This window comes from Stegodyphus dumicola, chromosome 7 (assembly GCF_044657685.1).
Source record: "Stegodyphus dumicola isolate Sdum_Otavi_A_Nest chromosome 7, ASM4465768v1".
Classification (NCBI taxonomy): Eukaryota; Metazoa; Arthropoda; class Arachnida; order Araneae; family Eresidae; genus Stegodyphus; species Stegodyphus dumicola.
This window is the reverse complement of record NC_140774.1, coordinates 142,001,617-142,024,928: the sequence shown is the minus strand read 5'-3', so window position 1 is coordinate 142,024,928 and position 23,312 is coordinate 142,001,617. Positions and strand designations below refer to the sequence as shown.

Here is a 23,312-nt window from a genome sequence, read left to right as displayed (position 1 = left end):
TACAGGAGCCAACGTTACCATCATCCGAAAAGATTTGGCTCAACAACTGGGAAGCAAACTAATCTGGACGCCGCCCTGCGTTACCCTACAGACTGTGTCCGGTGAGAAGATCAACATCGATGGAAAAGTAAATGCTAACATCACGTTTGGAAGTGCCGCTTACCATCACACGGCATATGTAGCAGAGATCACTGATTCTTGCATACTCGGATTGGACTTTCTAAGGAAATACAATTTTTTTTTGGACTTTAAAAATAACGAATTGCATTCTACATCTGAGGACATAGCGTTATTTGGAGTCAATGATGAAGTTAAATCTGTCCATAAAATCATAGCACAAGACAATATCACAATACCGGCAAGAACAGAAATTTTACTTCCTGGATCCATAGCCGAAAACAGAAATTTCCGCTACGGCATCATAGAATATCCCAATAACTGTAATAGCCCAAAAGGAGTACTAGTAGCCTCAACACTCGTCGACCTATCCAGAAAGGTTATCCCGGTGAGAGTCGCCAATGTAACTGAGAAGGGGAGAATTATTAAGAAAGGTGAAGTGGTTGCAGCATGTACTCCAGTAACCACCGTTGAAAGAAAGAGTAACATCCAAGAATCCGTGTCCTCAGAGAGAATTACATCGGAGTTATTGCAGAATGCGCAATTAAACGATAAAGAGAGGAATGCTGCCGATCGCGTCATTAAAGATCTTCAAGTTGTTTTCTCCCGCTCGTCTTCTGACGTGGGTCGAACTAGTTTGACACAACATAGAATAGATACCGGCGATCATCCCCCGATCAAGCAACATCCAAGACGTCTACCGTTTGCTAAACAGGAAGAGGTGCGAACACTGTTAAAAGATATGGAAGAAAGCGATGTCATCGAGCCTTCAGTAAGTCCATGGGCATCTCCCATCGTCCTAGTCAGAAAGAAAGACGGCTCAACAAGATTTTGCGTCGACTATCGCCGGTTGAATGAGGTTACGAAGAAAGACAGTTACCCTCTTCCTAGAATTGACGACATTCTAGACACTCTTTCTGGCAGCAAGTGGTTCTCAACACTTGATTTAAAGAGTGGGTATTGGCAGGTAGAAATACAGCCTGAAGACCGAGAAAAGACGGCATTTACTACGGGACAAGGGCTTTGGCAATTCAAAGTGATGCCGTTTGGACTGTGTAATGCGCCGGCAACATTCGAACGTCTTATGGAAACTGTTTTGAAAGGCCTTTCCTACGAAGCCTGCCTCATATACCTGGACGACATCATCATCGTCGGAAAGAGTTTTGAAGAACATTTAGAAAATCTTAGGAAGGTGCTTCAGAAACTGAAAGAAGCCAATCTGAAGCTGAGTCCCGCTAAATGCAAATTGTTCCGAAAGGAAGTGACTTACCTGGGACATGTCATCTCTGCAGAAGGTGTGCGCACGGATCCTGAAAAGGTATCAGCCGTTAAATCCTGGAAACGTCCCGAAAATGTCCATCAGCTGAGAAGCTTCCTAGGGCTTTGCACCTACTATAGGAAATTCGTGAAGGACTTTTCTTCCATCGCAAGACCCCTACACAAGCTGACAGAGAGCAACCAAAAGTTCTTGTGGACAAAAGAATGCGAGGATGCATTTAACAACTTAAAGGAGGCTTTAACATTTGCTCCAATCCTGACGTATCCTCAGCTTTACCGACCATTTATTCTCGACACCGACGCGAGTAATGAAAGTGTTGGTGCTGTTTTGTCCCAAGAAATAGGCGGCCAAGAACGTGTAGTGGCATACTGGAGCAAGTGCCTGTCTAAACCGGAGAGGAGTTATTGCGTCACCAGGAAAGAGTTGCTCGCCATAGTCAAAGCTGTAGAACAGTTCCATCACTATCTATACGGCAGAAAATTCCTGCTCCGCACCGATCATGCATCATTGACCTGGCTTTGAAATTTCAAGAATCCTGAGGGTCAAATAGCCAGGTGGATACAGAGACTCCAAGAATATGACATCACTATCCGTCATCGTAAGGGATCATCACACGGAAATGCCGACGCCCTGTCTAGAAGACCTTGCCAAGAAAGCTGCCGATATTGTTCCAAGGTGGAAGCGAAATACGAGCTGCTGACTCCGGTCGCAAGACAAATTACAACATCAACATCGGCTGATCGAGAACCGTGGAGTGATGATGAAGTCAGGAAAGACCAGCTGGAAGACCGCGACATTAAACCCATAATTGATTTAATGGAGTCATCAAACAGAAAACCTACCTGGCAGGACATTTCTATCTATAGTCCTACAACCAAACAATATTGGGCACTCTGGGATTCACTTCACATTCGAAACGGCGTCTTATACCGGAAATTCGAATCGGATGATGGGAAGACGTTCCGATGGCAGCTGATACTTCCAAGATCCCGCATTCCTGATGTCCTTAAAGAACTACATAACAGCCCTACGGGAGGTCACTTTGGAATAATGAAGACCTTACAGAGAGTTCGTGAGCGCTTTTACTGGAATAATGCAAAGGATGACGTGCAAAAGTGGTGCCGATCTTGCGATGCCTGTGCAGGTCGGAAAGGACCAAAGAGACGCAGCCGAGGCAAGCTGCAACGTTACAACGTAGGGGCGCCTTTTGAACGTATCGCCTTTGACATCCTGGGACCTCTGCCACGAACTGCTGATGGCAACAAATACATACTCGTTGTCGTTGATTACTTCACCAAGTGGCCTGAAGCTTATCCTATTCCTGATCAAGAGGCTGTCACAGTAACTGAGGTAATGATACAGCACTGGATTTCCAGGTTCGGAGTGCCTCTTCAGTTACATTCCGATCAGGGAAGGAATTTTGCCTCGGCAGTAATCAAAGAACTATGCAAACTACTCGGCATTGACAAAACTCAAACGACGCCATTGCATCCCCAGTCGGACGGCATGATAGAGAGGTTCATTCGAACCATCCTTAATAACCTCTCATTAGTGGTTTCCAGAAACCAACAGGACTGGGACAAGAAATTACCACTCTTTTTACTGGCTTACCGCAGTGCTGTCCACGAGACTACCGGCTATTCTCCATCACAGATGCTCTTCGGTCGTGACCTTCGTCTGCCTTGTGATCTATTGTTTGGCCGCCCTCCGGATGCTCCTTCATCGTCTGAGGGATATATTCAAGATCTCTAGGCCCGGTTTGAAGTGATGCACAACTTTGCACGAGAGCGAGTCAACTTGGCGACGGAGAAGATGAAGACCCGCTACGACACAAGAGCTACTGAACATCAGTTCCACGAAAAAGACAAGGTGTGGTTGTGGAATCCGACTCGACGGAAAGGAATTTGTCCGAAATTACAGTCACCTTGGGATGGCCCGTATACAGTCCTAAAAAGGCTGAATGACGTCGTGGTTCGGATTCGTAAGTCTTCGAACTGTAAACCTAAAGTCGTTCATTACGACAGGTTAGCTCATTACTATGGCCATAGTACGTAATGTAAATAATTGTAAATAGTATCAGACCATGGTCCTTTTTGTTTATAAATGTGTATTTGATTTGATTTGTATTTAGTATTTGATTTGCATTTAGTATTTGATTTGTATTTAGTATTTGATTTGCATTTAGTATTTGATTTGTATTTAGTATTTGATTTGCATTTAGTATTTGATTTGTATTTAGTATTTGTTTTGTATTTAGTATTTGATAGCATTTGATTTGTTTAAGTTAGTTATTGCATTTATTGTTTATATTGTTTGATATTGTAACGTAATGTTTATGCCACAGTTGTAAGTTTAGCTTCCTGTCCAGGGATTGTACTGCCCGGGACGTGCACTCCTTGGGAAGGGGGCAGTGTTATGAATTTGGTATTTAAAAAGCTAATGTTAGTTCAATTATAAATTAAATGGTTTTATTTCTCGTGCAGTGCAGCGCGTGACGAATATTAAAAGAAAGCTAAGCCGGAAAAATTAAAAATACAAGAGCGCGTGCGTTAAATAAATAAATATCTCTTTTTGATTTCGAGAAATTGCTGGAAAATTCTAGCGCGTGATTTTAAAATCTTATAAAAGGAGGAAAACATCTCAGTTTGTAGTAGTTGCTTAATTTATTGTTGTTTAGAAAACTGCTCTTGTTGATTGTAGCGAATTCGCGGATTAGCGTTCTTTAGCTGTTTTGAATTACGTTCTAATGGACATTTGAGTAGTTAAAAGATAACTACTGTGAGATATTGTAATACTGCATGATAATTTGAGAAAATTTAAGCATTTTTGTTGTGATAATAATAAATTTTTGTTCATTTTTCATCGGACTTGTGCATTCATTTAGTAACGAATCCGTACGCACGCAACAATATATAAGTTATGTGGATATAGAGGTAAATCTTCAGAGACTCTGAAACAGCCGTGTAGTTTTTCTCATACGTTTTCTGCGCATTTACAAACCCATTGAACGAAACCCATTAAACAGAAATCCATTGAAAGACTGTGAGCTGCAGTAATAACTGCAAATCAGAGTCGTTCAATGAGTTTCTATTTGTAGATTCATATGCTTTTAATGTAAAATTATAGGGTGTTCAAACTAAAAGAGCACACATAATGAGATATATCTTGAAAACAATATGAGAAATATCTAAATGTGCAGTTTAGAGCTCAAGTGAATGATCTATTACTTTTAAGATGAAAGTCCTGCGTACAATCGCCCTATGATGGTACAACAGATGATAATTTATGGGCTATCTGTTAAATCCAGAAGCTTATAGCTTATCGAGTATATGAGCTTATCGAGTATATATCATATACTCGATAATTATATACTCAATAAGTATAAACTCGATAATTATATACTCGATAAGTATATATCATATACTCGATAAATATACTTATCGAGTATATAATTATCGAGTATATATCATATACGAGTATATAGTATATACTTATAGCTTATCGAGTATATGAGAAATATATTATTAACAAAATCTTTCGAAAGTGTGGTTGCTGTAACGAATGATTCAAAAATTTTACATCAATAGATATTAATAACTGCAGCATTTATGAAAACGCATACAGTTACCGTCAGCGGAAGGTAACGCATACAGTTACCGTTACCGTCAGCCATTATACGGAGAAAGGATATTAAACGCGGAAAAGCAAAGATGCGCATTGTGTACAACTACAAGTTTATAGAATCTCTTGGTAAAATTCGTATATTTTAAATAAATATCTTAGTTTTTTTTATTTGCATCTTTGAATTTTGAAATTTTGTTGGAAATTCCTAGATTGTGAATAAATCTCTCGTGAAAATAAATTGCGAAAAGTAGTATTTTGAATACCACAAAAGTTATCACTGATGTTTACTTTCATCTTCCTGCAAAGTCTTCAAAGCTCTGCTTTAAAAATAAAAATCCTCAATAATTAAATAAAGGTAATAAACATTAAAAAAAATTGCAACATCAAGATGTTCCAGAAATTGCTCCATTTGCGTATTATTTGCTATGCATTTTGCTGGCTGCAATATTCAAACAGAAGATAGTTGCAAAGCTTCTGTGTGTTAGGAAAAAATACGCAATTTAAAATCAATGCATACGCTTATCTGTTCAGTTCACAACTTATCTATTTAGCCCACCGTTAAGCAAACGGAAGTAATTTATATCGTCAAGCCTCAAGAGAGCTATTTACCTGCTGTGATAAAAGCTACTTTTGAGAGCGTTTTTTAAGCGGAACGGATGCTCCTTTATACTTCACATGGGGAAAGACAATGCCACTGAAGCCATACACTGCAAGTGAAACCTCACTGCTTGAAATCTTATCTACCTGCTCTTCGACGGCTCTCCGAAAAAAAAAAAAAAAAAAAAAAAAAAAAAAAAAAAAAAGTGCCAGTTAATAATAACAACCATTGAAAAATAAATTAAAAAAAATGATAATAGAATTAAATACCTGTGCTATCTTTCTTCCCTTCAGAGTAAATACTATATTATCCATTACGCAGTAAGGAAGAAATATATCACAACCTTAGCCGGAATTTCCCCAGCAACAGTCGCAATCAAGACAATTGTACTAAATATGTTTACTCAATATACGATGACATTGCTCATAATCGCATCGCTTAAGCTCCAGAGAACTGAGCAACATATGCTTACGCTGCTCCAATGTGTTCTAGAGCTATAGCAGTATTTTGAATGGGTATGAAAAAGACATGCATCAGATTTTTGGATGCAGAAAAAAAAATAATATAAATTCTGAATGATAATAAATAGTAAAGTGACTCTGCTGCATCTGCGTACTCGCTACTTCCACCATTGAAACAAAATTAAAATGTCTTTCACATACATGAGATTGCCACACAGCAATGACCCGATCTTCGAATAATATCTTTTAGCTTTTAAATATCGCCAAATTTCCTATTTCATGATTATATTGTGCTGCAATTAATTCTACGCCATATGTACTATGCGATACGATAGACAGCAAATGTTCAAATTTCACATTAATTACCCAATATTTACTTTTCAATTTTATTTCTATAAATTTAAAAAAAAATGATTAATTTTAGTAAAGCAAAGTTTTACTAAAATAAATACAAAAAATCAACGCGCAGAGGTAGGCGAGGTTTAAAATTCCCGAAATGCACTTCCACATTTATAAGCTGCCAACAGGTGCAAAGGTTAAAACGATGACGACGCCGATTTTAGCTTCGCACTGATTTCCAAAAATCAATGGGAAATGAAAGAAAAATGTTATCAAAAATCATTTTTACTGATGGATCAAAATTTCACATTGTCATATCAGAACGGAAAATTTATTATCCATTTATTTTCGATGATGACATATTTACTGGCCATAGATACCTGAGTAGGTTATGTAATTGATTGATGAGGTAGATGTCTACTTCCTTCAACAAGAGGGTGCACTACACCACTGGCATTGCGGTGTCCATAAAATGTGGTGATTGATGAGGTAGATTCCTACTTCATTCAACAGGATGGTGCACTACATCACTGGCATTACGGTCTCCATAAAATGTGGTGATTGATGAGGTAGATGCCTACTTTCTTCAACTGGATGGTGCACTACAGCACTGGCATTACGGTGTCCATAAAATGCGGTGATTGATGAGGTAGATGTCTACTTCCTTCAACAAGATGGTGCACTACACCACTGGCATTGCGGTGTCCATAAAATGTGGTGATTGATGAGGTAGATGCCTACTTCCTTCAACAGGATGGTGCACTACATCACTGGCATTACGGTGTCCATAAAATGCGGTGATTGATGAGGTAGATGTCTACTTCCTTCAACAAGATGGTGCACTACACCACTGGCATTGCGGTGTCCATAAAATGTGGTGATTGATGAGGTAGATTCCTACTTCATTCAACAGGATGGTGCACTACATCACTGGCATTACGGTGTCCATAAAATGTGGTGATTGATGAGGTAGATGCCTACTTCCTTCAACAGGATGGTGCACTACATCACTGGCATTACGGTGTACATAAAATGCGGTGATTGATGAGGTAGATGTCTACTTCCTTCAACAGGATGGTGCACTACATCACTGGCATTGCGGTGTCCATAAAATGCTGAATTACAACCTTTCGGATAAATGGATTAGCCGCTATGGACTAAGTAACAAGGTGTTTCTCAAATAGTTTCCGCAATCCTTAAGCATTATTGCTTGTAACTTTTTCTTTTGAAATGTACGTGAAACATCGAGCCTTTAAACTTCTACTACCTCCAGTTATCGCTCGATCTGCAGGAACGCATCACTGATGCTGCTAACTCAGTCACGTTGAGTATACTTCGGAAAGTTCGAACTCGATTATCCCAGGTAACATTTCCCAGGTAACATGAGGGATGCACATCAAATTTTGTCATAAATGGATACCATATGAAACTTGATCACATGATGAAATTGTATCCACAAAAAGTAAAGAATATTCTATTAAATTTTGACTTTATAGTTACTTCAAATCAATAAGTCTGTTTGTAGGCTCTCCTCATTTTCGAGTTGACATTTTGCTTTTTCTGTTGACTGGAGACTGTTGTATCAGAATCATTTTATTTGAAATTTGGTTTAAGGATTTTTCTGTCTCATTATTGTACTCTGAACGTTCTATGAATGAGTAGCATTTTGATATGTGCACATATAACTTGCTCGATTATATTGCAGTAGAAACCTATCCTAAGTTTTGAAATTAATACTGATTTCATTCAGTGTGTAAGAGAATATAACTGAGATATTTAATATGAGATCAGAAAAATCTGTTGTAAAATGAAAGCAAATTGTGAAATTTTTGTTTCAAAATATTGTAAACTAAACTGATACTGTAAATCAAAACCACTGACGACAAAATCATCAAAGTCACCTTAAACTATATAAATGTTTTTGAGAAAAATATCGCGAATAGAATTTCAAGCTTTTTTTTCAGTGAATTAGGGTACATTATGTATCACTACTGATTAAATGTCGGTTACTGAGCTTTCTTATAAACTCTTGCAGGGTAATATTTCGCAGCTTAAATCTGAATGCTGATAAAGAATAAATGATTCAGAATTTTGAAAATTTGCCTCACATCAGACGCAATTCAATCCTGAAGAAAATGATACAATGTGCATGTTGATCCAAAGCGTATATTATCTTAACATACGGCTGGCCATTTCAGAGCAGTCATAGCCGAAGATGAGGTCGGAGAAAAATATTACATATAAAAATATGGATTATTAATCTTCATTAAAGAGGGAAAATCTGCAATGAGGTAAATGAAATTATTGGCATGAATTCGCAAAACGTTCAGCATATTATTAAATTTCAGAAAGATGCCTATGAACAATCGACTTCGGAAAAGTGAGTGTTTAAAAATCAGTTCTGCATATAATGACCAATGATATCTAAAACGACATGAAATCGAATCACAGTACACCTGCCTTGGAACTCAATGCTGATGTTCAATATAGCACACAAGACTGTTTGTAACCACATTGAGAAGATTCACAAAGCTAAGGTTAAACAAAACATTATATGACTGGGATGTTTTGCTAAAAGGTGTGACAATTTAGTTTGTTAACTAAGAAGTCATTTTCATTTGAATTCTTATTATCCTTCCTTACTTCAGTCACACAACTCCTTCCTTCCAGAAAGTTACGTAGACTTTTCAGTGACAAGCGTAGGTGTATGAAAGTTTCATTTGGAATCGCAGAGGGAATGACGGATTACATTTTCGTGGTTCTCTCCAAGCGTAATATAATCCGAGCCAGTTTCCCTTAGAAAGTCCTCCACGAAGGCCTCCCTTCTTTTAGGCAGATAGCCCTTGAGTGCTTTGTCAAGTCAAATAAACCAAACGTAGAACGAAGCGATAGAGTTTACGAGAAACAACAAAGCCAGCTTGAGGTTGAATTAGCTGTTGGTGAATGTTTGATGACTTGGCTGTCTTAGAATCGTGGATCGAAATAAATCTCCAGATGGTAAGCTGCAAATGAAAGTTTAAATACGTTACTATCCGCTAGAAAATTTGTGATTCCTAGTACATTAAAATGAGTTGTGAATTCTTTGAGCTTAAAATCATTCTACACCTAATATCCAGTCATATAGACTATTATTCTCTAATATGTTTTTTTAAGTTTGATCAAGTTGAGATACATTAAAGCTAATCTGGTTTCATTCAGTATTTCTCTCTGAATTAACTTTGTGCTTCTCTCCCTTCATAAAAACGCCCAATACGGGATTTAATTGCCACCTGACAGAGCTCATGCATAGCTGTAAAGTGATTTGTTTACACCCAAGTACTTTAAACTTAAAACAGGTGCCATAAAGGGAACCTGAAAAGGCATTAATAAGATTGATCGAGCAGATACTCTAATTGTCCAATAAATACTGAAATTGAGTAATAAGGAACAAGAAAAGATTAGTAACCTAATGAGTCTAAATTTACTCCATTTCAACAGGATAGACGCATCAGGATTAGATAGGAAACACATGAAGCATTAGGCAATAACTGAGTTGTACTCACTTTATAAATGTCAGGCGGAACTATCATGATATTGTTTTGTTTAGCTCGACTAGGAACAGCAGTACTGTGCACAATAGAATGAAATCAGCTGACTATGTTAATATATTGAATAATCATTTTATTCCTTCACTGTATATTTTCTTCCCTTAAAATAACGTTGCATTACACATGAAAAGAAAAGAATTTTTAAGCTCTGGTTGCAAAAGATGCGATTCGAGAAGTATGAAAAATTATTCATATACGTCGTTTTACAACCGTAAGGTAATGTCTTCAGTCTATTTGAGGGTATGTCTAGAAAAATCTAAGTGGTGATTTGATTCTTCCATCATCCGGTATGAAAACTGGAAATTTGCCGAGGCAGATGTGGTCAAAAGTAAATACAAGCGGTCTGTATAAACATATTGAGATAATGCATTAACGCATTCGAGCAGTAATCATAGGTAAGTGGTCAAATTAGTAAAGAGCTTTTTTACTACCAGGCAGCGTAAATAGTCCCTGCCTGGTCGTAAAAATGGCAAGTGGAAGATACCAAAATATTTTCGAATTCCGTCGACCAGGCAAGTCAAAGATTTTTCGGATCAGACAAGTCGAAGATTCAGAAGTATGTCTAAAATCTTCCACTTGTCGTCTGCCAGGCAACTCGAAGATTTTGAAATACTTATGCCACCAAATAAATGCCACCAAATATCAAAAAAACCTTTAGAAGATTCCATAAACTTAAAAAAATAATTTTAATTTAACGAAAGCTGTTAACAAGTTATGAAAGCTGCAGGCTTAAATCTCACTTAACCTCAGAACATATCGGAAAAATTATGAAAGCGGTTCTACTTTATAATTTTTATATACTTTTATAATTTGAATTTTTGATAATTCTTTAAATATATCGTCATGAAATCAGACTTTTGAAACTCATCCGTTCATTCGGAATCAAACGTATCAGGTTCAATGTTCCGTCTAACCTTCTTCGGGAACATGCAAGGACCTGACTCGGAACAGAGAGCTTACTAAAGCTATGTTCAAAACTGTGGGAAGTAGACAGGATACACAAGAAGGGCATACAAAACCCTTTATTTTTCTCTATTTACAATACTTCCGTACTTCGGAATACACAGACCCGCTACTTGGGGTCTAACGTAAAAATATAAAAATAGAACTAAACTCTAATTTAACTTTAAAATAATACACGTGGAAGATTGGCCTTATAATAACAGGAAGCGTATGTAGTACAGAGACTGTGAACACTACAATACGTTTAAAATTTATCAAGAGGATTAAAACCTCTGGCCTGGAAGGCAACCAACAACTGCGTAAAACTTCTAAGGTAAGCGGCCTGCTTCGACTCACTGCTTCCTCTCTTTCGCTTGGCAAAAAGCCACAACTTAAGTACTTGGCTTTCGCCAGACAAACTTTGCATAAAAACTTTAACGCTTATAATTCTGGCCGGAAGTAGAAAATAAGAAGTGATAGTAAAGATTTAAAATAAAATAAACGTTAGTAAAACTTAAGATCCTTACAAACGGTTCTGTTAGATTTAAATTTTAGCTCTTCACATTAAATTGCATTTAAGATTTAAAAACATGAATTAGACGGTCTTAGAATGTCCTCTTAAATCCTACTGGCTTGTTGTCTTTCATTTCACTACCTTAAGTAAAACTTTTTCTCTACTTGCTTTTCCAAGGATAAAAACATCAGGAAATGATATGCGGCTATAAACTGCCAGAGGCGGCATATTCATCATTTGCTACCACTATGTTATATGCAAAGTTCTAAAGGAAAAAGAAATGCACTAATGTAAAGTTTAAAATTAGGGAAAAATAACTTAAGACGAGTACAGGTTTTTCATAAAACTCTATGTGTTTCGAGGAAGATCAAACATAGATCCATTTCCTTCTTCAAAAATAAAAATGCAAAATGTTTAGAATTTTGTGTATATGCTCCACTGATATATTATGTTAGTGAACCGAATGCTATACAATTCTTCTTTTCTTCATTTTTTAATGGCCGAATCAGCTGGATAGATGAATTCTTTGGTGTTTTTCTCTGATTTAGAACGTATAAGGACCTGTATTCTTTAAAACGTTTTCAATGGGATCTTCTTTTATGAAACTGCCAGTGTTCAATTATTTGCTGCAGTAAACATTCGAACCTGCATAAAGCTTATCTGGTAACCGAATCACATTACGACATTTTCGAAAAATTAATTCCAAATTTATTAAACCCTTTTATTTTTTTTGAGAAATATTAAGAAGTGCAAAATTTTGTTCATTAAGGCAACCGGTCAGCTTATCTAAAGTTATGAAAATGCAGTTCTTAGGTGCAACAGTACTCCTAGAAATCTTTTTCATAGTTCAAGACGTCTCAGGATGCTACAGTGGAGGCAGCAAAAATTTACGGCGGAGAGTTAATGCATTCATATTAAAACGAATAGTAAAATTCTTCAATAAAAGTCTAAAATGAAGCCACGAAAACATTCGTTATCAAAAGATTTTATTCTAATCAAATAAAACAAGTAATGCAAATTTTATATTACAAACTAGAACTTCGAAATAATGATGTATATAACTACCTCTTTCGTATCAGTTTTTTTATCATCTTCTGTTTTGTAAACTGCTTCTGAAGAATTTTGCAGAAGAAAGATGAAACTTGAAACCTAAAGCCAACGCAAACGAATTCCGTGCAGGAAATAATACTACGTCCATGCAAAATAAAATTTTGAAAAACTGCGCTCCCGAAATTTTAAAAACACTTAGAATAAAATCAAGCAAAGAATTTATGTGGCACGCGATCAGTGTAACTTCTAAGGAAAGAATTTTAGAGAAAGTATTTTTACGAACAGAATTGCTTAAGGTCTTTCAAAATAATACAAGGTTCCCTTACTTGAAAGTTCAGTTGCATAATCTTTCCTCTAAGTTGAGGATATTTGTCCTCATTGTGAATTTAATAAAATATATTTGAACATACTCCTCCTGGTGGTTGTCGAACACGAATGCTAGGCCTAGAAATAGAAGACAAGCCTAAAGAATTATCTTGACATTTCGGAATGTTGGAAGCTTTTGCCCACGTTGCTCGTGGTGGTACTTTCATTTCGGCAACCTCGCCGGTGATAGGATTGTGAATCAAATATTTCTTGGTAGCTAACTCAGGATCATCTTCTGTTTGAATATCCGTTTCAGGAGAAACAGAAAGCTCTTCCTTTAGTATATCTCCAAGCTTATCCACAGATAAAATATTCTCTTCTTCAAACTGCTTTATATTTTCTTTATCTAAAGGGAAGAAGTTAGAACTACGTTCATTTGGCTTGTCCATATGGTTTCGAAGTTTATCAGCAGATGAAATTTCAGGCTTAATTTCACACAACTTAGATGAAGGATCTGCAAATGAAATGTTTGGTATGAAATACCACAGTTTATCAGTTAAAGCAAGAAACAGTAAAAGATAAATAGCCAATTGTATGTATTTGGTATTATTATGTTAATTAATTGGCCTCAAAATGCAATCAAGAATTGTTATAATAGTGCAAGAATATCCTTATGTTCTAAGGTAACGTTCATCAACATCTCGATGCAGTTCTTTTCGCACGCGACGCAGGGCAAAAAATCACATGCTTCCGAAATAGAAAGTATTGTCAACACATACGGCGAACTATGAACAGGAAGTGATGCTTGAACAATGAACAGGAAGTGATGCCGCTAAATGGCATTTTAAATTTTTAATTAAATAGTAGTAACATGTTTTTAATAAAACATTAACATTTTTCAACTCATTTTTTGTTCAATAAAGAAATATAAATACTTCGGTCCCTAAAATGAAATAATTTTTAAAATTTGTTTCGTTTAAGATGTCTTATTAAATAGTTGCAGCAGATATAATATTTTTTTGCTTTCATTTTTATTTATTTGTTTAGGTTCTATACTCACAAATTTAATATTTATTATTCATGAAAATTCTATTTTTAAATCATAACTTAAATTCCAAGAGATTATGAGCAATCAGATGATCGCCGATAACTACATATATAACTTACTAGCCGAATAAACGGCTAACAGCCTAATATAAAGATTATAGAAAGGAAAAACAACATGTGAGGATTTTAATGAGTGTAGCTAGTATAATTTCACTGGGCCAAGTTAATAATAAGACAGATGAATAATTGCGTTTATTGTTTTTAAATCGCTTAGATTGTTAAGCAAAACAGACAGATTAAATCTGAAAGAAAAATTAAATAGCTTACTATTTGATGAATGAAAAAATACTGGCGCATGGAAGATAAAATATTTAGTTATTTTGGTAATGGCAACAGATTTCTTTTAAATCGCTGTGTGTGTTAATTAAACATAAAAAAATAAGTATCTTATGCTTTGCTGACAGCACCAAGCATATTGCTTTTAAATGATTGAGTTTATTTATAAAAAATTCATATTTATAAATATGAATTTTTTATAAATAACATATATTATATTCATATTCATATTTATAAAAAATTCATCAAGTTCGGACAAAATATTAAATAAATAAAAAACTAATTTGAAATCAAAATTCGAGCTTCGAGGCGCACATATTCGTATAGAAGACTATGCGTGTTCAAAATTTGGTGGCTGTAGGTACAGACGTTTTTTTCACAATGCGAGGAACACCCATCCATCTATACAACATTCAGATTCTTCATTATTTAATAACGGATATGGAGTGAAGACATTTTATTAATACTTTTTCAGGGAAAGAATTTTTGATTTGTGACCCACAGCAATTCATTAAATAGTTTAATTTTCATGAGAACATTTACTCCAGGGCTGAAGAAAAACAGCACCGATGGAGAGCAAATAAGAATTTCATGTTGAGAAAAAGTATATAAAACCGGTACAAAGCAAAACCTCAGATCGCCTTACATAAAACCTACAAGTAATGTCATACGACGATGTTAAATATTAATGAAGAATTATATAAGAAATTAGCCTTAACTGGAGAACATATTCTAACTTCTTCATGGGCCGTTTTTCAAGAAATTATAATCAACGCAACGTTTCAGAGAATTTATGAATGCAACAAAGTTGGAAAATTTAGGAAATATACATAACGTAAATTGAATTAATTATTAATTAAACAGATTGAAATCCGTTTTGCTTGAAGATGTGTTGAAGATAAATTGGTGCTACTTTGGTAGATGGTTGCACGGATTTTTGGCGATTTACTTTGGCGCAATTGAATGCGCGGTTTTAACAATCGTCAGCCATCTTGAAAAACACTGTTTTTACGTATTTTACCCATAGTAAAGTATTCAAATTATTTAAAAAAATCATACATAATAAAATCATTTAAAAAATGCAAAATTAAATTCTATTTTAATATTTAACAGCCATAAATAATGTTTAAAACATTAGATTAAATTTATAGATATTAAAATTACTTTTAAAGCAAGGTGACGTCATTGATTACATCATCCATAACATAAATTATACAAAATATCATAAACAATAAAATTTTTATTTCAAATAAAAATGCAAAATTAAACTGATTTTTAATATTTAGAAGTCATAAATAATATTTAAAACACGGAATTTTTTTTCGCTGCTCAGGATTTTCTCAATGCAAAATTTAAAAATTTAAATAATAATACATTTTCTATCAAAATCACATTATAATTCGTTCAATAACATGAATCATGCATTATAAAGTGAATTAATGACAAGTTATAGCTCTTTTGAATTCATGTCCCGGCACTGAGCGAAATTAACGTTTTCTCATATTTCAAAGTTAGCACTTTGCATATACATTAAATTTCTTAGCTGTGGGCATTTCCATCTCTGCTGTATGCGATATAAACACGCACAAGGCATACACAAGCTGTCTTTTTTTATTACGGACGGCTAAATGTAATTGCTAGTTTAGATAAATATATCATGTTTCAAATCATGCATTTAACAGATTCACTATTTAAAAGTAAATAAGTTTAGAAATATTTACTTGGGATTTCGTTACTGTATGCTTGAAGTTCTTTGAAAACTCGTTGCTTTGCTTCTATTTCGTTTGCTTGAACCTTCTGTCGGACTTCGAGGTTAAAGATATCATTTGTGTCTCCGCCAGGTGGTTTTCGTACCCTAAAGCTCGAAGCATCCATTGTTGCTTGGCTTTCACGTATTAAAACAGGAAATCGTTCAGTTGAGAACTGCAAGATAAGTAGGCAATTTCCTAATAAAATTCAAAAAATAATAATGCACAAGCTACTAAGCAAAATTTAAATAAATCTAAACCAACGGCATAAAATATTGACACGTAGCACGTAAATACGTATAGGGGAACATCAACAACTAATTCGAGAGTCTATTTATGCTACGCGTGAAACATAGCTACAAAAATACGGTTTGTATCTCACGTTCATGTTTTTTCAGTTACTGTACGTAAAATTAATTTTAGAATTTGAAATATGGCAGATTTTAAACAACAGTAAAATCTTTCCGAATTTCACAAAAACCGTTTTTATTGTCAAATATTTTAAAATCATGCTAAAATTACAGCTTAGATATTGATAATAAAATAAATTTATATATAATATATTACATTACATGATTAGTACAAAATCAAAAATTCAAATTTCAAGTCGTAATGTAATGTTAATTTGAAAAGTAATCATCATTCTTATATTAGTAAAGAGATAAATGATATAAAACCAGGAGTTCCTAACTGAGTCGGTATTGACCACATGGCACTCGGTGAAATTTTAAAGGAATTCAGTGATGTGCAAGGGGTTAACTGCCGGTCGGTAGCTGAATTTACACCGGGAAATAATCTGAATAATCAAAATCCCATTGACCAGAAAAATCTATTAATAAAACTTATAAGTAAGTTTTATTAATATAATTTCCGATACACAGTCTTACGCGTTGGAGATGAAAATGTTTTTTTTTTCGTACAGTGTTGCCATTGCTCGCATTGATATCGTGGATTTTCTTAATCAAAAACTCATAAATGTTCTAAAACGTATGAAATAGATAATAAAGCAAATTCCGAATTCCAAATCTGGGCTTGGAATCCAAATATGGCCAGATGCCCATATTCGGGTGGAGACGTACGTTACTCAAAATTTGATGGCTCTAGGTACAGTTGTTTTATTACAAAGCAAGAAACATATATATATTTATGCGGATTTTTCATTATTTAATTTCTTACAATATAGAGCGATAAATACTTGGTGGAAACAATTTGAAAAGTGAGACGCCGTTTATAGTGAAACGCCACAAAACGACAAAACAAAATTAATAGCCCTTCTGGATTAACGCAATTTGGGCCAACAAGTCGGTATTTTATCATGGAAAGCAAGAAACAGGTTGAAATTTTTGACAGATGTGATTTCAGAATTAAAAGATTTTTCAGATGTGAAGTGTTAAAAAAAATCTGCATCAATACATAAAGCACTGACTTCACTTTAATTAAAATCCAACGTTTGTATTATTATAATCTGATTTTGTTTCTGAAAATTTGTTTATATTAGTACTATAAGTAATTATATTAGTAAAATTAAAAACAATAATATTACAAAAAGGGAAAAACATAAATCTAATAAACCATTTTATTTTACAAAACTGTCATTCAGATTTTGTTCTAATTGTCACTTTTAAGTGATTTATGTTAAATTATTTGCATTATTATTAAATTACATGCTACATATTATAGAGGAAATTATAAGGGGATCGATGAAGAAACCATTATTTTAAAAGGGATCGAGGCAAGAAAGGATTTGGAAAACCCTGATATATATCAATAATTAGATGAAGTGTATTGTGGATAATTGTTAATTCATATTTACTTATTTAAATTGGAAATGTACTGAATATTAATTATCCTTATATGGCAACAGTTTTGTTTTGCTGAAACATTATAATAGTCTTTCTTAACTAAAAATAGAACATGTCCATGTAAAAATGTAATAATTATTATATCACATTTTAATTAAATTTTATTGACTGTAATATATTACATTATTACTTCTTAAGGTGCTATCGCTTAGAAAATGTATCCTATTGTCCTCAGAGAGCCGATGTTAAAGCTAAGGATAAAAAAAAAAATGCATAAAATATTTGCATTAGTGATTCAGATGAATAAATTATTTGAATAAAAAAATGCAGAAATTTAAAGAACAAACAGCAAACTAAATAATCATCTAACAAAAAAATGTACACTCAAGTAAAAATGGCACACTAAGAATTACTTGAAAGATAACTAGAAAAATAAGCGCATAGACCTCCTTATGGAAATAAAAAAGAGAATTCAAATAAGAAATGGATAAAAAGGTTATTTCGTATCTAAACGTTTTTTTCTTCGACAGCGTGCGGGATGTTATTAGGATATGAACTCCTACTTACTACATCCTCAGGACATCCCACTAACCTCCTAAACACATCCCATTATATCCTAAAAACATTCTATCTATGTCCCATCGACAGCGTATGGGATGTTATTAGGATTTAATGTCCTACTTACTACATCCTCAGGACATCCCGTAATATCCCAGTTTCCTCCTAAACTCATCCTCCTGAGTGCTTAATGTCACATCCCAGTATATCCTTAGGGCATCCTATCTAGGTCCCACCGACAGCGTATGGGATGTTATCAGGATTTGAAATAATAGTTACAATATCCCTTTAACCTCTTAAATACATACTCACAACTGCTTAGTGTCAAATCCCAGTATATATACAGAGGAAACTTCCAGTGAAACTATGTGAAACACTACTGAAAGCATTCATAAATATCTTCGCGCTGTGATGATACTACAATGGTCAATAGCAAGCGATTTCAGTGTATGATAAAACTAACCGCGTTTAAATCAATTCTCAATAAAATGTTACTCTTAAGCAAGAATCAGGGAAATATAAGGATGGTAAAAATTTATATGAAAGCACATCGGATATCATTGGAGAAAAAAATATTTGCTACACTGTTAGTGAAACTAAAATGTGAGAATACACAGTAAATAAACATTTTCAAAATAAATAATAAAATGATATATGACAATGTCAGCTTTTGTTTCAGTTTTTGACCTAAACCTTTTTAAAAATAAACTTAAAATTTTAATGATCTGAAGTATTATTAAAATATCAACTCCTCTCTAACTCATAATGCATACCCATAATGCTATGTTTATACATACATACATATATAAATGCTTTGATGCATTAAGTACAAAAACACGTGCATATATAAATATAATAGCGCACCGATTATCCAAAACATTTAGTTACCAGAACGGGTTCCGGTTTGATAGTAAACTGAAAATAATAACTGCTGGTTTAGAGAAACGGTAATTACTATGAAGGATCTAAATGGGAAAAACTTAAAAAACGGAAAATATTTTCGGAACTGTCCTTCATGCGCGATAGCGATCTCGAATAATTTTTATAGATTCATCCTATCAAAGGTCCAGACATCGTCGAGTATGAAAGAAGGTGAATTTGAACTACAAACAGATGAAAGTGGCACGTATAAGGAGCTAAAATGTCTATTGTAGTTAAAAACTGTTCGACAATATGGCCACGTTCTTGAAATATTGCACCAGGCGAGGGAAGAGATGAGGTGTGAGACCTTGTTTACCAAACGCGTTGAGAATTCCAAGACAGAGATGCATCTTTCAAATGAATATGAGGATGTAAGGGTGCTACATAATAAGTATAAGAGTGTCTCAAATCCTGTTCCAGATGTATCTAATCTACTGGAAAGGCAGGTTTGCATGGCAGACACTGACGGAATAATTGTAGCTATGGAGAAGATGATACGGAAACCGGTGTGTCCTAATGAAGAAGGTGATATCATTACTGGATAAAAGTGCTCTCATGCAACTGCTACCAGAAATGGAAGAGAAATCTGCCAACGTTTAGTTAGAGTTTCTATATCAGTATGAGACTAATGGAAACATTTGTAAAGAGTACCGTAATTGAGAATAAGATCTAAGTACACTTATAAGATCCACAGCAAAAGCGAACAAGTATGAAGTGACAGAGTACTTAATTTTCCAAACCGAAGAAGTAGTGAGTATTGCGGTTATAGAGTACTACTAGACGCGTATCCAGTGGAAGCATTGTGTTTAGTATCATGTACTGGAACCTCCTAAGTAAACATATGAAGCCAGTTATTCCCTAGAAGTGAACAACTTTTCTGATGGCGAGAGTTCCTCTACGACAGTGCGAAGTAACAGATGTATTGAGTACTGAGGAGCTGCGGTTTGAGTGCATACTCCCACCCTCCTGCTCTGAATGAGCGCGTCTATACGCAGAGATAAGAGGTCGTATGAATTTTGCTCCCACATTTTGCTTCACGGTGAACGGAATATTCAGCCTTACAAGAGATTTTTTTGTATCTGCAGTTACAGCAAAGCACTAGGACTTCAGTAGTGTAAGTTTCATCATTATTCAGTGATTATTTAATTAATTTTCTAAGTATTACTGTTCCGGCTTGTGTTCCTGACCGTTGTTACTTTAACACAGTAACGCGGTTACCCGACCCTCCTTCCTTCTGCTGATAAGAAAAGGAACTTTAGCATTCTCCCCTCCTCTCAGTCTCGGACACAGGCAGCGCAGGGGTGCGCTTGTAATCGAATACTACTCTAAATCCACCCCTTCCAAATTCGCTTTTTTTTTTTTTCCTTCAAAACAAGAAGGAAAAGATTGTCAACCGCCATCTTTGGCCACATAAGAGTAGTAATCATCTTACGACTGTCAGTGTATTTGATTTATTTTTATTAGTACTACACATCATTCTTGCCAAGTGCGTGTTTGCATTCAGCTCAAGCAGTATTTTCCTCTATTAGTGCTACAGTGCAATTCCTCATCAAGTTCATATCTGTGAAAGTGTGTATATTGCTTAATGCAATTTCTCATCCAAGTTCATATCTGTGAAAGTGTGTGCATTGCTTATTTTGAAAGAAATTTTAACGCTTACGAAGTATTTACCTCTTACATACACCAGTCTGAACTAGTGCTATAGCACATACTCAATATATGTAAAGAAGATTTTTGAAATTTCACCATACATCTTCTTATTCATTATTAATACCGGAAGTTTGTGCATCGTGTTCTCGCAGTACGGTACATACTTTATCGGCAGTGTATGCGATTTGATTGTACATCTCCTCATTCAAGTTTAATGCTACGAAGAGCTCCAGTATTAATCATATTATTCAGTGCTTTGATATAGTGCGTGTGAATATTATTCAGTACTTACTTAGTGCAGTGAAAAGTGCGTGTATAGTGCTCATCTTTTCTTATCAATATAGTATTCATCTTTTCTTCATCAAGCGCGTAATTTTTATTCATTGCTTACCGTGAGTGTGTGCATACGTTATTGCTCTTTCTTTTTCTTTTTTTTTTAATCTTTTCTTTCATAGTGCTACAGCGCAAACTCAATATTTATGCAAGATAATTTATTTGTGAGATATCTTCATTCATCTCCTAATCAAATTTTCAGTGCTGTGAAAGTATAGTGTTTTTGCAGTTATCTCATCTTATAGTGCTTTAGTGCATACTTTACTGTCAGTTTATGTGATTTGATTGCGCATCTTCTCCTTCGAGTTTAGTCCTAGAAAGTGTGTGCATCGTGTTCTAATAGTCATTTTGTTATTATTCAGTGCTGTGTAATAGTGTGCGTGATTATCAGTCTGTGCTTACTTAGAACTGTTTAGTATATAAGGTTAAAGTGTGTGCGTCACATTTTATATAAAACAAATATATATATATATATTTTCCTCTTATAGTGCTACAGCCCATACTCAATATACAAGAAAGTCTATTAGCTTATGAGGTTTCATTATACATCACCTCATCCACTTTAGTGCCGTGAAAGTGCACACATTGTGTTCTCGCAACTATCTAATCTATTATTGCTACGGTACATGCTTAGTACTCTAGCCCAAGTGCATGCGATCTGATCGTGCATCTCCTCATTCAAGTTTAGCGTCGTGAAGTGTGTTCATTGTGTTCCGCTACCTTTCCTTACACTGCTATCGCGTAAACTGAGTATTCCTGGAATATTGCAGGTGCATGTGTATCCATCATTCATCTCATCATTCGTTTTTTATGCTCTGAAAGCATCTTCATTGTGTTCTCTTACTTACTATGCCTTCGGATACTCCCTCATCACCAGCCGGCACGGAGCATAATATTCAACATTCTCCCCCTTCTGTTAAAGGTGCTGCTAGCACATCGACACCTAACTCCAGGTTGGAAGCAATCAACCACATCTGTAACCAACTCCAGTTATTCATCTTACAATCAAAGGAATCTCGCAGACTAAACGCTTCTGAAAGAAAGCAATTTACATCTTTTGTGAACACCGTTCGCATAACGTTAACGGAACAAGAGGTTTATCTCGCCCAGCTACAGGGACAAGTCTTGGCTCTGCAACAACAGCAACTCGCACACAGTTTACAGCCATCTCACGAGAATCCTCAACATTCCGAGTCTTTTCAAGCAGTGGAATCCTCAGCCCCAGAAGAACAGTCCACAAAAGAATATTCCTTCACTGAGGTGACACGAAAGAAGCGGAAAACTTCTCCACCTTCAAGATCTTCTCCAGTTCTATCGGAGCACGTTCTATTATTAAGGTCAAAGAACTCCACACGGACACCCGAAGGGATTAAAGCTCAACTTTCGGCAGATTTGAAACCCTCCCAGCTAGGGATCACTTTAGTGCAGATTCGGCCGACAAGGTCCAGAGAGCTTCTCATCCGCTGTCGAGAAAAAACTCACCTGCTACGCCTGAAACAGGCAATCGAGGACAGGCCAGCACTACTAGAGACACTTGAATTTCGGGAGCCCAAGCCAAGAAGGGAAAGTGTAATTATTTTTGGAGTACCTGAGAATCTAGGAAAAGAAGATCTAACAGCAGCACTTGTAGACCAACTGCCCAATTTCAATCCCAGTGCTTTTCAAATACGAGCAAGCCGTTCCGGGCAAAGCGGAAGGAAAAACTGGGTGATAGACATAGACCCTAAGTCAGCAGAACACCTAGTTAAGCTAGGCCGTCTTTTAGTGGGTTTTGAGTCTTGTCCTCTCCGTCCGTACATTAGGATCATACGCTGTTACAACTGCCAGGAGTTCGGTCACTATAGCAGGAACTGTAAAAACGCTCCAGTTTGCGCGAAGTGTGGTAACAGCCACCCGACGCAGGAGTGTAGCTCGGAAAAAGTGAGTTGCACTAATTGCTGCAGTAGTAATTCTGAAAAGGGGACCTCTTTCAGCACAGATCACCCAGCTACTTCAAGTTCCTGCCCAGTGTATGGAGCCCATTTGGAGAGTCTGAGAAGGACCACTGCAAAGAACTAAACCAAGATGACACTAAACAAACATATAGCAGGCCTTCGATTT

General features: G+C 35.5%; 1 protein-coding gene across 1 annotated transcript; it reads right to left on the bottom strand.

Moving 5' to 3' along the window:
• Window positions 1-12,430: 12,430 nt before the first annotated feature.
• On the bottom strand, window positions 12,431-16,184 carry LOC118187661 (uncharacterized). The gene is made up of 2 exons (XM_035357926.2): window positions 15,922-16,184; window positions 12,431-13,331 (listed from the first exon to the last, which is right to left on the bottom strand). Exons 1-2 carry the CDS (start codon window positions 16,073-16,075, stop codon window positions 12,898-12,900), a joined length of 588 nt encoding a protein of 195 aa, XP_035213817.2. The 5' UTR covers window positions 16,076-16,184; the 3' UTR covers window positions 12,431-12,897.
• Window positions 16,185-23,312: the final 7,128 nt, after the last annotated feature.

What these genes read in the sequence shown, in the direction of transcription:
- LOC118187661 (XM_035357926.2), bottom strand. Translation starts at nt 16,075, where the DNA reads ATGGATGCTTCGAGCTTTAGGGTACGAAAACCACCTGGCGGAGACACA. An exon ending in ATACAGTAACGAAATCCCAA is followed by an intron (nt 13,332 to 15,921) that starts GTAAATATTTCT and finishes TTTCATTTGCAG; the next exon opens with ATCCTTCATCTAAGTTGTGT.